The sequence below is a fragment of the Oratosquilla oratoria genome, chromosome 19 (genome assembly GCF_046742065.1).
Source record: "Oratosquilla oratoria isolate Oo_2021 chromosome 19, ASM4674206v1, whole genome shotgun sequence".
Lineage (NCBI taxonomy): Eukaryota > Metazoa > Arthropoda > Malacostraca > Stomatopoda > Squillidae > Oratosquilla > Oratosquilla oratoria.
The window spans coordinates 26,162,440-26,174,939 of NC_134795.1; the positions used below are offsets into that span (position 1 = coordinate 26,162,440).

At 42.3% G+C, this 12,500-nt stretch overlaps 2 protein-coding genes across 15 annotated transcripts in view; one reads left to right on the top strand and one right to left on the bottom strand.

Annotated features, from left to right (window-relative positions):
- The window catches only part of LOC143035813 (sodium/calcium exchanger 2-like), a 243,254-nt gene that overhangs the window by 96,430 nt on the left and 134,324 nt on the right, over positions 1-12,500 (top strand). The gene's annotated exons all lie outside the window — the stretch shown is intronic.
- The window catches only part of LOC143035570 (ionotropic receptor 93a-like), a 24,645-nt gene continuing 16,046 nt past the window's right edge, over positions 3,902-12,500 (bottom strand). Inside the window, exons 8-14 of the mRNA XM_076202438.1 lie at positions 9,295-9,423; positions 8,693-8,915; positions 8,114-8,350; positions 7,617-7,879; positions 6,883-7,020; positions 4,553-4,739; positions 3,902-4,397 (exon numbers count right to left, since the gene is read on the bottom strand). Coding sequence (XP_076058553.1) covers positions 4,155-4,397; positions 4,553-4,739; positions 6,883-7,020; positions 7,617-7,879; positions 8,114-8,350; positions 8,693-8,915; positions 9,295-9,423 — 1,420 coding nt within the window. The 3' untranslated portion in view covers positions 3,902-4,154. The remainder of the gene's footprint in view (positions 4,398-4,552; positions 4,740-6,882; positions 7,021-7,616; positions 7,880-8,113; positions 8,351-8,692; positions 8,916-9,294; positions 9,424-12,500) is intronic.

Sequence of the window (12,500 nt, forward strand, 5' to 3'; positions counted from 1 at the left end):
CCTCCTCCTCCTCTTCCCCCAATTCCTCCACTTTCTCCGATTCTTCCTCTTCCTCCGCTTCCTCTTCCTCCGCTTCCTCCTCTTCCCTCTCTTCCATCTCTTCCCTTTCTTCCTCCTCTTCCCTTTCTTTCTGCTTTTCCTTCGATTCTTCCTGGTCCTCCTCCGCTTCCTCCTCCGTCTCTCCCTCCTCTTCCTCCTCCTCTTTTTGTCCTCTTATCTTCCTTCGTTTCTTTTGATCTTCCTCTCATTCTTATATTCCTCTTAATTCCTCACATTTTCCTTTCTTCCTCCTCCGCTCTCTACTATTTATTTTCACTCCATTCTCCTTTTCCTCTAATTCCTCTTCTTTTCCCTCTTCTTCCTATTCCTTATACTATTTCTGCAACTTCTTTTATTCCTTTCCTTCTAATACCTGAAACCCACCTTTCTCATAAGCAGGGGAACAGTGAACATCCCATTTCCTCTTGTATGTTTTCCACAGTTTAAGTTAGACTGTTTTGTTTTTGTCGCTCTCGTTTCTTTCCGTCGGGCCTTACCAGCGTACCCGTTTTCTTTGGTAACGAACAATTTTCATCCATTTTCTTTGTAATATGCAGGCTACTTTGACTTTTTCGTTCACTTTCTTTTTCTACTTCTTTTCCTTTGTTAGACTAAAATTGTGAAATGAACAAATCTTAATCAAAAGAAATTGGATGTCAAATATTGCATTCTGGCACTACACACACACGCGCACGCACGCACGCACACGCACACACACACACACACACACACACACACACACACACACACACACACACACACACACACACACACACACACACACACACACACACACACACGGAAAGAAAATAAAAAAAGACAGCTATAGAAGAGATTTGAAAAAGAACAGCTTTCCTCACAGAGTAATAGACAGTTGGAACAAGTTAGATGAGAAAGTGGTGTGTGCAAAAACAATACATGAATTTAAAAATAGTTTAGATAAAATGAGATATGAAGACGGGACCCTACGAGCATAGCTCCCCTTCCCGTAAAATACAACTAGGTAAATACAACTAGGTAAATACACACACACACACACACACACACACACACACACACACACACACACACACACACACACACACACACACACACACACACACACAACAACAACAACAACTCGGTGGCGCGGTTGGTAGTCTCCGACTGTCACCACGGCGGTCCGGTTTCGAATCCTGCCCAGGGTTGAAATAATTTCAGTACCGCTGCGCTTCGAGTCGTTACTCCAACTCTCGTGGGCGGTGACTTGGGTGTGTGTCCGTGTAAGGTCACAGCATTACTCATAGATCGGTCATACGAGCTCTGAGCTCTCTTCCGGGAGGGAAATAGCTATCGTTCATGAGTCCAGCACGTGATCCAAAGACCAAGGTGAATAAACACACACACACACACACACACACACACACACACACACACACACACACACACACACACACACACACACATAGGCACCTTAGTAATCAAATACAGGTGTTAAAATATTTGAAGGGTTTCAACAAAGGTGATGCAGGCAAGGACATCATATTAAGAGAACGGGGCAGGGCTCGTAGTAATTTATTTAAATTGAACAAATTTAGATTTAACAAGATAATAGGCAAAAACTGGTTTATCAATAATGGTCAAGGAATGGAATAGACTGAGTAATCATGTAGTGAGCGCTGAAAGTGCCGGTTGTTTTAAGAAAAAGATTGTATGGATGGGGATGATAGGTGATAATGGACATGGAACACCCTCGTGTAGGCCGTCTCTTGCAGTATTTTTCATTCTTTTGGTCTTATATACTAACAATGAAAACAATCATATTCTCCTTTGAGCAAAGGGATAAATGTGTGTGTGTGTGTGTGTGTGTGTGTGTGTGTGTGTGTGTGTGTGTGTGTGTGTGTGTGTGTGTGTGTGTGTGTGTACCTAGAGGGCTTTTATTCTGGAGAAACCCCTGGCCATTTAAATCACCTGAAGACAAGAAACTCTTCAGTCGGACAACGCCTCGTCTGGATCTTGTTCTGCCTGGCGACGTCGTACAATTCTATTCACCAGCGGGGAGAAGACCAGCGAAAAAAATACACGGGAGCGACGAGCGATTTCGCTCGGGAAAGTTCCAATGTCGCTCTCGCAAATCCAATAGCGGGAGCGATCCCCCCCCAAAAAAAAAAAAAAAAAAATCGCTCCCGCGGCAAGATTCAACGTTTTTCATGCATTATCCATCATTTGGCAATCCCTGAATCCCATCACCATTGATGAAAGGATCAGAGCAAACACAACTTACCCGTGATCAATCATTGCATTATCAATCGATATCATAAACGCAACGCATCAATCAACTTTAATTTGTTGATGTACGTACATATGTGTACGCGGTATAGCTGCTTGAGTTCAATGGCTTACCTAGCCTAGCTTCGTATCAGCTGCATGCGCGCGTATACTAGTACATGTTGACTAGACTCTACACGACTATCGTGCTACATAATGTCGCTAGTTGTGAATTGCATGGTACCTGTATGCAGGGAAGTTCATTGGTTAAATGCAGCTAGCTGCCCAATCAACGCGCTGACTACATGTACAATGCACCATACCCAATACCAAGATCTGGTATATATAGACCTTGCGCCCATCTAAGGACGCTTCCGACTTCTTCTTCGGTCGTCTGCCGCGACGACGGAGTCCTCAGGACTGTGGCCCCTTCGGCGTCCATCCGCCGGGGGAAGAGCGCGCTCCGTTATAATAGAAATCCTGCACAACTTTCCTTTGGGTCTGAGCAAACCCGACTCGTGAGGACTGAGCAAGTCTGCAGCCCAGATTGCCACTGTGATGTGGTGGCGGTGGTTGTGGTGCTAATAGTAATAGTAGTAGTAGTAGTAGCAGTAGTAGTAGCAGCAGTAGTAGCAGCAGAAGTAGTAGTAGTAGTAGTAGTAATAGTATTAGTAGAAGTGGTAGTGCTTAGTAGTAGTAGTTAGTAACAGAAATATTTGATAAAATAGCGGTAGTAATAGTAATAGAAGTAGTAGTAGTAGTAGTTAGTCGCAGTGGTTATAGTCGTTATAATAAGTGCAGCTGTTGTTGTTTCGGCTGTTGTTGTTGTACTTGTAGTTTTGTTCTTATTTCTGTTTTATGTGTTGGACGTTTTTGTTGTTGACGTTGGTACCGGCATTTGCTGTTGTTGTTGTTGATGATGAGCATTTTGTTGTTGTTGTTGCGCACGCGCGCGCGCACACACACACACACACACACACACACACACACACACACACACACACACACACACACACACACACACACACACACACACACACACACACACACACACAACTCGTGGAGCAGTTGTCAAAGTTTCCGGCTGCCACTACGGAGGTCCGGGTTCGTATCCCGCCCAGGGCTGAAATAATTTCAGTATCGCTGCGCTGTGGGTTGTTACTCCATCTCTCGTGGGCGGGGAGTTGGGTGTGTGTGTGTGCGTATAAGGTCACAACATTACCCATAGATCGGTCATATACGAGCTCTGAGCTCTCTTCTGGGAGGGAAATAGCTGTCGATCACGAGTCCAACACGTGATCCAAGACCATATTGAATCACACACATACATATATGTATATATATGTATATATGTATATATATACTGTATATATATATTATATAATAATATATATATATATATATTATATACATGTATAAAGTAGAGACAGATGAGAGGGAGGTGGTAAAGAAACACAGGATAACGCAGGAGTGATATATTCGTGTAACGTTTCGACGGATGTCTTCCTTAGAGAGACTACAAACAGATTTTTTGGATAATTTATACCCTAGTACTGGCTCGTCTTGCCGGCCGTCTGGGAAAGGAGCCCACTGATTGGCCGGTTGTTCACGATCCTTTGCGAGTTAGCGCGGCCAAGGTCAATCTAGCTGCGGGTCGTGCTAGGGCAACGTGTCCTTCTCGGTGATTTGTGACTTCGCTCGTTGTGATGTGTGCAGATTCTGTGGTTTTCTTATTCTTTTTTTATGTTGTTCATCTACTAATTCTCTATTTTCAATACAGCTTCTAATGGACTGAGAAGCTGAAAAGTCGATTGGTGTGCTTTTCAACTGTGAATAATTGCTGTATGGGGGAAAATGTATATACACATTTAGGAGTTAAACCGCACTTGCAGTAGTTCGAAGCAGAGGACAAGGAAACCAAGACCGCAGCCGATCAGGAGCAGATATAGAGGCCCTTGCATATGAGTTAGTGTTAGAGCGACGCCCGCGCTGGTCTTCTTTGACCTTTCCCCAGAATCTTCCTTCTCCACTCGATTTTCATTGGCCTTACGCTGCCCCTCTATCCTCGCATTCTCCAGCATATCTCTTCTCCACTTTTCATACAGCCCTGCCTACATAGAAGGAAAGAATTCATACACCATACTTGAAATGACGCTTGTCTTTGAAATAAAAACAAAATAAGGAATCACCGGTAGAATGTTGTCTTATGTGCCAAAACGGTGGTGCAATGTATCATCTTGGGTTACCAGTAATCTTCATAACAAACCTCGATAATATACATGATCCTCTTGTCGAACACATGCTTATATGGTGCGTCGTGTGGGAAGGGCCATCCCGCTAATCCATGGAAAGCGGCCTCTCTTGCCACATAGTGGTCAAGGGATCCATCCGGTCGTGTGAAGTGTCTTGCTAATTGTAATTCCATATATAGACGGGAGTCCAAGTATGCAAAACTGCAAAAGAAAGAGTATATATAAATACATATATACATATATATATATGCATATACATATATATACAGGGCGTTTCGGAATATTTCAAACCCGTTTTTGGGCTTCTCATAAGTTTCCTATTGAAACTAACTCTAAATTTATCTGTTTATTTGTTTATTTTTGCAGATGATTGGATAACAATGACCTGGACAACAAAACAAAAGGTTTTCTGTGCAAAAGCATACTACAAGACCAAATCATTCAAGTCTGTTCAAACCAAGTATAGGCGTTTATTCGATTTCAACCATTACCCAAACAAGAGTCAATTTTTCAAATGGTTTCGAAATTTTGAAGCCTGAGTAAGTGTATAGGATTGTAGGAAGGCTAGAAAATCACCTACTGGAGCAGATGTTACAGTCCGCCTACCTGAGAATGTTGTGATTGTTTAAGATTCTGTGAGCCAAAGCACGACCAAATCTCTGCATCGTAGGAGTCAACAGTTTGGGATTTCATGTTCTTCAGTTAGACGCATTTTGATCTCTGATCTGAAACTATATCCTTATAGGATTCAGATCAAACAGCAGTTCACCCGGGCTGATAAGGATAAGAGAGTCACCTTGTGTGGATGGTTCTCTCAAATGATTGAGAAGAATGAAAACTTCCTGAACAGCGTGTGATTTTCAGATGAGGCCCACTTTCTGCTGTGGCCATGTTAACTCCAAGAACTGGGTTTACTGGGGGCACTCACAACCCTCACCGTATTGCTGAGCGACCTTTGCATTCAAAGAAGTGCACTCCATTGGTTGCAGTGTCCAATCATGGAATTGTTGGACAATTTTTCTTTGAAGATGAGAATGGAAAAGTGACAGTAACAAAGGAGCGCTATGTGAAAATCTTGGAACTATTCTGGGGCGAGTTAGAGAGACATGATGTTGCTGAAGATGAACAGTGGTTTCAGCAGGATGGTGCTCCTCCTCAAACTGCAAACTTTATCATGGACTGGTTCAAGGAGCTCTCTGGGGAACACATCAGTCGCAAAACAGACCCAGAATGGTCACTTATTCCACGGAATTCAACCTCCTAGACTTCTTCCTCTGGAGATTCCTAAAAGACAATAAAAGAACAACCCTACTACCATCCCAGAGTTGAAAGCGGCCATAATAGCTAACATTCAGACCATAAGTCAGGAGTACTGTGGGCGTTCTATCAATAACTTTGCACGACGCGTTAAGGAATGCCTCCGACTCAATAGAGGACATTTGGAGCATATTCTCAAAGCACCCTGTTTTTTTTTTCAAGTTTATGCCTTATAATTTTGAAATATATAATTGTTATCTCTAAATTCAAATAAATGTAATAATTATCAATATATCATGTTTGGATATTAGACAAAGCCTAGTTAAACCTGTTTCAATTATTCTGAAACACCCTGTATACACACACACACACACACACACACTATATATATATATATATATATATATATAATAATATACGTGAGAAATTTGCAAGTGGACAGCAACATTAATCAGATAATTTTTATGACAGTCGCGTGCAGGACTCGAATCTACCGCTCAGCCGCCAATGAGAGTACTGGGCGGCGCCTTAACCCTGCCGACCACTGAGACTGTAAAAGTGTCGGAACTTGAAACCTGTCTGGTTCCCAAGATTAGGAAAGTTCACTCTCTTCGACCCCAATTCCTTTTTCACCCAAGATACGAGTCCGCCCGCAGAGAGTGATCTTTCCTAATCTTGGGAACAAGACAGGTATCAAGTTCCGAGACTTTTGTGTATATATATGTACATATGTATATGATATATATATATATATATATATATATATATATATATATATATATAGTGTGTGTGTGTGTGTGTGTGTGTGTGTGTGTGTGTGTGTGTGTGTGTGTGTGCGCGCGCGTGTTTACAAAACGTTTGACAACAAATATGTTAATGAGCGTCAAACGTGCAGAATCTTATCACTAATCTAAATGACGGGTGTTTCATATGCAAAATACGATAACGAACGTGCTTGTACAAACAGTATACTAATGCGGTGATTGCAATACAAATTCTATAATGGCGAAACACTACGCAATACAAATATTACAATAATGTCACACTACGACTCCATGTTTCTTCCTATTAGCTGTGCATTGCCTACTTTTCATTTATAACTCGTTGTAGACCATCCATGAACGTTGGCACAATTTCAATTTGCTTTCCGGCGCTGCGGTACACAGGCGAATCGGAATCGAGAAGGAAATTCTTTATATGCTGTCCATATGACGGTATTCCCACTCTGCAGTGAAACAGGTAATTAGATTCACAAATGCAATATGAACCTCTGTATTATACCATATATTGTATACATACGTATATTCATAACCATGTCTTTACTCATGGAATGGAGCACTATGCACTACAGTGGCGTTATCCACCGTGGTTGGCTGACACGGTCGCACCAAATACGTAGTATATCTTAGGAGGCGCTAAGATATGAGGGAGGGTGGAGGGGTGTGGAGTGTATTCAGGGATAGAATGGGTGGGAATGATTTTATGCCTTTCTTTTTGGCTACCCCCCTTGTAAGGGGGAAAAAGCCTTGGTATATGTATATATATATATATATATATATATATATATATATATATATATATGTATATAATATATATATAATATGTCATTCGAAAAAAAAAAAATTCAATTGATGTGGGCCAAGTATTTACCCAGACATTGAAATATCATATCTCATTAAGTTGCATCCCAGACATGCATACATATACACATGCATACTTTACATACATGCATACTTACAGCACACATATACATCCGCACATACGTACATATACACATACATACATACATGATTTCACGCTAGAGAATCATGTTTTTCTGACCTAGCACCGACATGGACCAAATCAAAAATGTCCTCCGCGCGGGGTGGATATTTGGGGCTGGTCAGGGAAGCCGTCAAGTTCCCTCGGTAAGCGACGCTGATGATGAAGGCGAAGATGAGCCAGAAGCCAAGGAGCATTCGGTACGACGTCCGGTTCGGTAAGTTCTGCTGAAGACCTTGGCCGAACAGGGTTCCCACCACGAGCAGCGTGTCTTCAACAACGTCTCTGGCCGGGTCATAAGAACTGCGTCCGATTCTAGAAAACTGGTCATGAGAAGAGAACAAAAATGTACATCACCAGTTTCGGAAAAAAAATTAACCTCCCGTGAAATTCACCAATTTACAAATCATAATATCACAAGTATCTCTGATTAGAAACAAACAAATGTAAATAGGCTAAGCAAGAGTCATGTGTAATAGATTATATAGATTTGTGTGTAATATAATAAATGCATTCAATATCAAGATAAAACGATATGAGCTTATGAGTACACTAACCACATATAGCGGGAGTAGAATGAAAATCACAATGGCGAGGATAGCGACCCAGACTTCATTGGTCAACGGGTAATACAGGCTCTGCCACTGTGGCTTCAGTTCAGGCTTTGCCATAGAAAACCCGACGGGAACGAACTCGTAGGCGTATGAGAAGTCGTAAGACTCTAGCCGTCGAGGCAGGATGAGGTGGAATATCGGGGAAAAGAACGATACTCGTTCTTGAACTTTTTGGACGACCTGTGAAGACGACGATAGTGATTGAATTGTACATACGAAATGGGTACCTGTTTAAATCGCTTTCTCATACTAATATGCTCGACCGTTCCTCGATCTTCATCTTCCGTATCATCTTGCCCTACCTTGCTATCCTTATTTGGTTCGCGACCAGGGATTAAGAACAAACAACCTAGATACCGATGCACATCATAGCTTACCGCTAATTCAAAGTATTCCGTACATCTGATTACTCTTCAAAGTAATAGGTACACCCTGCAACACTAGGTTCCAGAGAAATGTAAGCTTTGTTTTACAGAAGCAACTCCTAACTTGTGTAACATCGACTTTTGTTCAAAAACGTACCTGACCCCAGGTCTCGACGGGGATGACGCGGAATTTCATGTTGAGAATTCGGGCAATGGTTTCAAGGAGGAAGAAATCGGTGCCAGTACCATTGTGTCTACCGGGAACGGCATCTTCCCAGTAGGGTGCATAAGGGAGCGCCGTGATGTTTATCACTGTTCCATGAAAGCTACACAAAAGGGAAGAGAAGGATGAGCAATACGGGCCCCGGCGGCTATGACAACTGACCAAATCGAGAAGTTTTAGAGTGACTATGTACTATAACGGTAAGCTGGTTTGATAGATAATACATCATTTAGCATGCACTTACAGGTGCAGATACAAGCACAACTGTTGTCCCCGTCGGGCAGGGTAGACGCGGATTTTTTTTTTTTTTTTTTTTTTTTTTTTTCTTAAGGACAGTGAAGGTGAATGTGTGTTCAACCTTAAGGGTCCACTGCGGTACCGTCTGCCTATCACAAGGGAAACAATGCAGCCTGTGTACCTCACCCCTGTGACTTATATTCAAGTCTTTTGGACATTATAGTATAAACAATCCTGTCAAATTGTCTATGTTTAATGTGTTTAGTATTATTTTTCTGTATTGTTTTACAAAGACATACTTTTCATATTTCTCTCTGAAGAAGGGCAGTTGGCCATACATGAGTCCACGTTTGGGGCTCCATGAAGCCAGGTGGAGGACCTTACTTCCTCCTCCCGGGGAGTAGGGCTGTTGCGAGTATACCATCCACCTGAGAAAAAAGTGGATCTTGAAAACAATATTCATAATTACCTCCTTTCACCAGCTGTATGATGGGGACCCGGGTCAATGAGGCTAGGCATTGATACAACCTAAGGTGACCAAAACTGGGCATTACTGAAATATTTATGGGGGTCTACCTAAGCATATTGGGGCATCTTGATATTGTTACTGTATTTAAGAATCCTTCTTCATTTGCCTGTGTAGGAAGAAACAGTAAATTATGGGTTTCTTTTTGTAGATATAGCTGTCCCTTTATAACAGGTTTTCGTTGCATATGTAAAATGTACCAGCTGTGTGCCAGTCTACAAGAGTTATCGCATAAAAGAATGAAATATAAACATGATATCTGGAAATGTCTAAGAAAATTAGTCACCCTGAGTAATACAGTTACTGTTCATGCTTTTGGGGGCTTAGTTGCCACCCTCCTTCTAGGATGTAAGCCTTTACAAGCGGACCATGTTATCTTATTATCTCAGTTTATATTATTCTTCCATAATTCTCACTGTTAGATCATAGATTCTCTTGATCAGGAATTATTTTATTACTATATTTTTGAATTGTAAAATGTCCATAGCTGCAGTGGGAAATGCGAAGAAAATGAGAGTGATGAGTGAGGAGAATGGAGGAGAAATAAGGAAGGATGAGGTGAAGGCAGCTGTAAAGATGATGAAAGCAGGTAAGGCACCTGGTCTGGATGGATGTCATGCAGAATGTCTGAAAAAGGGAGGTGCAGTGATGGTGGACTGGTTGGTGAGGTTATTTAATGTTTGCTGGAGAGAGGGTAGAGTACCGGAGGACTGGAGTAGTGCCTGTATAGTTCCTCTTTACAAGGGAAAAGGGGACAAGTGTGAATGTAGTAATTTCAGAGGGATTAGCCTGTTGAGTGTAGTAGGGAAGGCTTATGGGAGGATCTTAATTGAGAGGATTAGGAGAGGAACAGAGGGAGTAATTGGTGAGGAACAGTGTGGATTTAGGACGGGTAGAGGTTGTGTAGATCAGATCTTTGTGGTAAGACAGATATGTGAGAAAGCTATAGGAAAGGGGAAGGATGTTTTTTTGGGCTTTCATGGATCTGGAAAAGGCTTATGATAGGGTAGACAGAAAGGCACTGTGGGAGGTTATGCAGATTTATGGGATAGGAGGAAAGCTTTTGGGAGCTGTCAAGAGTTTTTATGAGAGTAGTAGAGCATGTGTTAGGATTAGAAATGGAGAGAGTGAGTGGTTTGAAGTAAAGGTGGGACTTCGTCAAGGATGCGTTATGTCGCCCTGGCTGTTCAACTTGTACATGGATGGGGTGGTGCGAGAGGTGAATGCTAGGGTAGTGAGTCAGGGATTGGAGATGGTTAAAGAAAATGGAGAAAAGTGGGAGGTGAGCCAGCTGTTGTTTGCGGACGACACTGCGCTTGTGGCAGGGTCAGAGGAGGGATTGAGGAAGCTGGTGGCAGAGTTTGGGAGAGTATGTGATAGAAGAAAGCTAAAGATAAATGTGGGTAAAAGTAAGGTGATGAGATGTACAAGGGGTGAAAGTGGCAGTAGACGAAGTGAACATTAAGGGAGAGCGACTGGAGGAAGTGGATAGTTTTAGATACTTGGGTGCAAGTGTAGCAGGAAAAGGTGGAGTGAAGGTGGAGGTAGAATGTAGATTGAGAGAAGCGAGTAAATGCCTTGGTGGTTTAAAGAGTGTAATGAGGAATAGACATTTGGGAATGGATGCGAAGAGGAGACTGTATGAAGGAGTGATTGTGCCAACAGCACTGTATGGGGCAGAAACGTGGAACATAAGAGAAGAAGAGAGAAGGAGTTTGAATGTGTTTGAGATGAGGTGTCTGAGAAGTATGGTGGGGGTTACTAGGCTAGATAGAGTGAGAAATGAGGAGGTGAGGAGGAGAACAGGGGTGAAAAAGGATTTGGGAGATAGGGTTGATGAAAGAATATTAGGATGGTTTGGACACATGGAAAGAATGAGTGAAGAAAGACTAGTAAAAGAGGTATGGAAGGCAGATGTGGAGGGAGTGAACATGAGGGGACGTCCTAGGATGAGGTGGATGGATGGGGTGAAGGGGGCTTTGGGGAAGAGGGGAATGTCTGTTGAGGAAGGAAGGGAGAGGACGGAAGACAGAGGTGAGTGGAGAATGGTTGTATATGGATGATGTTGTGACTGCATGAGGAGGAATGGGCGGGGAAGTGGGGGGTGGGGTAGTATGTGTGAGTAAATTTTGACGCAGCCCGAAGGGATTTCTCCCCGTCCTCGCCTTATATGCAAAGGGGGACGGAGAGGGGGGGTCGCCGATTAAATGAAGCGGCCTCGCTGTGGATGTACTGTGTCTTGCGACACTGCTTCTGACCCAGGGCGGTGGGCAGGGTGCAGGGATGACCCGTCATCCAGGAGGTGCTCAGATGAGAGGAAGGGTGGGAGGGGTGTGGAGTGTATTTAGGGATGAAATGGGTGGGAGTGTTTTTATGCCTTTCCCCTTTTTGGCTACCTCCCTTGGAAGGGGGAAAAAGCCTTGGTATATGTATGTAAAATGTCCATAGTGACTTTTGAAGTCAGCTGGGAACATATTGAATAGTCTTTGAGCACAATTCTCAAAATGTACCTCCAATCTTTTCATTGAATCGTGGTTCAAACAGCGTTCGATGTTTATTTGATTCACTTCTCACTTTGAATTTTGCTAAGGGTTCAGATGAATTAATTATTTCAAATACTCGGATTTCCCTGATCTTATGATTCTAAAAAAGAGAAGATATATCTTGTCTATTATTTTCATTTTCAATGGAGAAATACTAGTTGGGGAGTCATTATATTACATTAACATTTCCTTTTTATAAGTAACATATTATTTTTAGTGTTGATATATTGCTTGGTATTTTACATATAATCGAGATGGGGTAATTCTACCTAGTCAAAAGGGCGCTGAATGAACACGTCCCTTTGGCTGTTCACCAGAAAGGAGATTTATTATCAACTAGTTACTTATATACATCACCCACCTCAAAGCAGCTACTCCCCGACAATGTCGTCTAGAAAGCAACTTTAACATGAATAGAATAACAGTACAGAACATG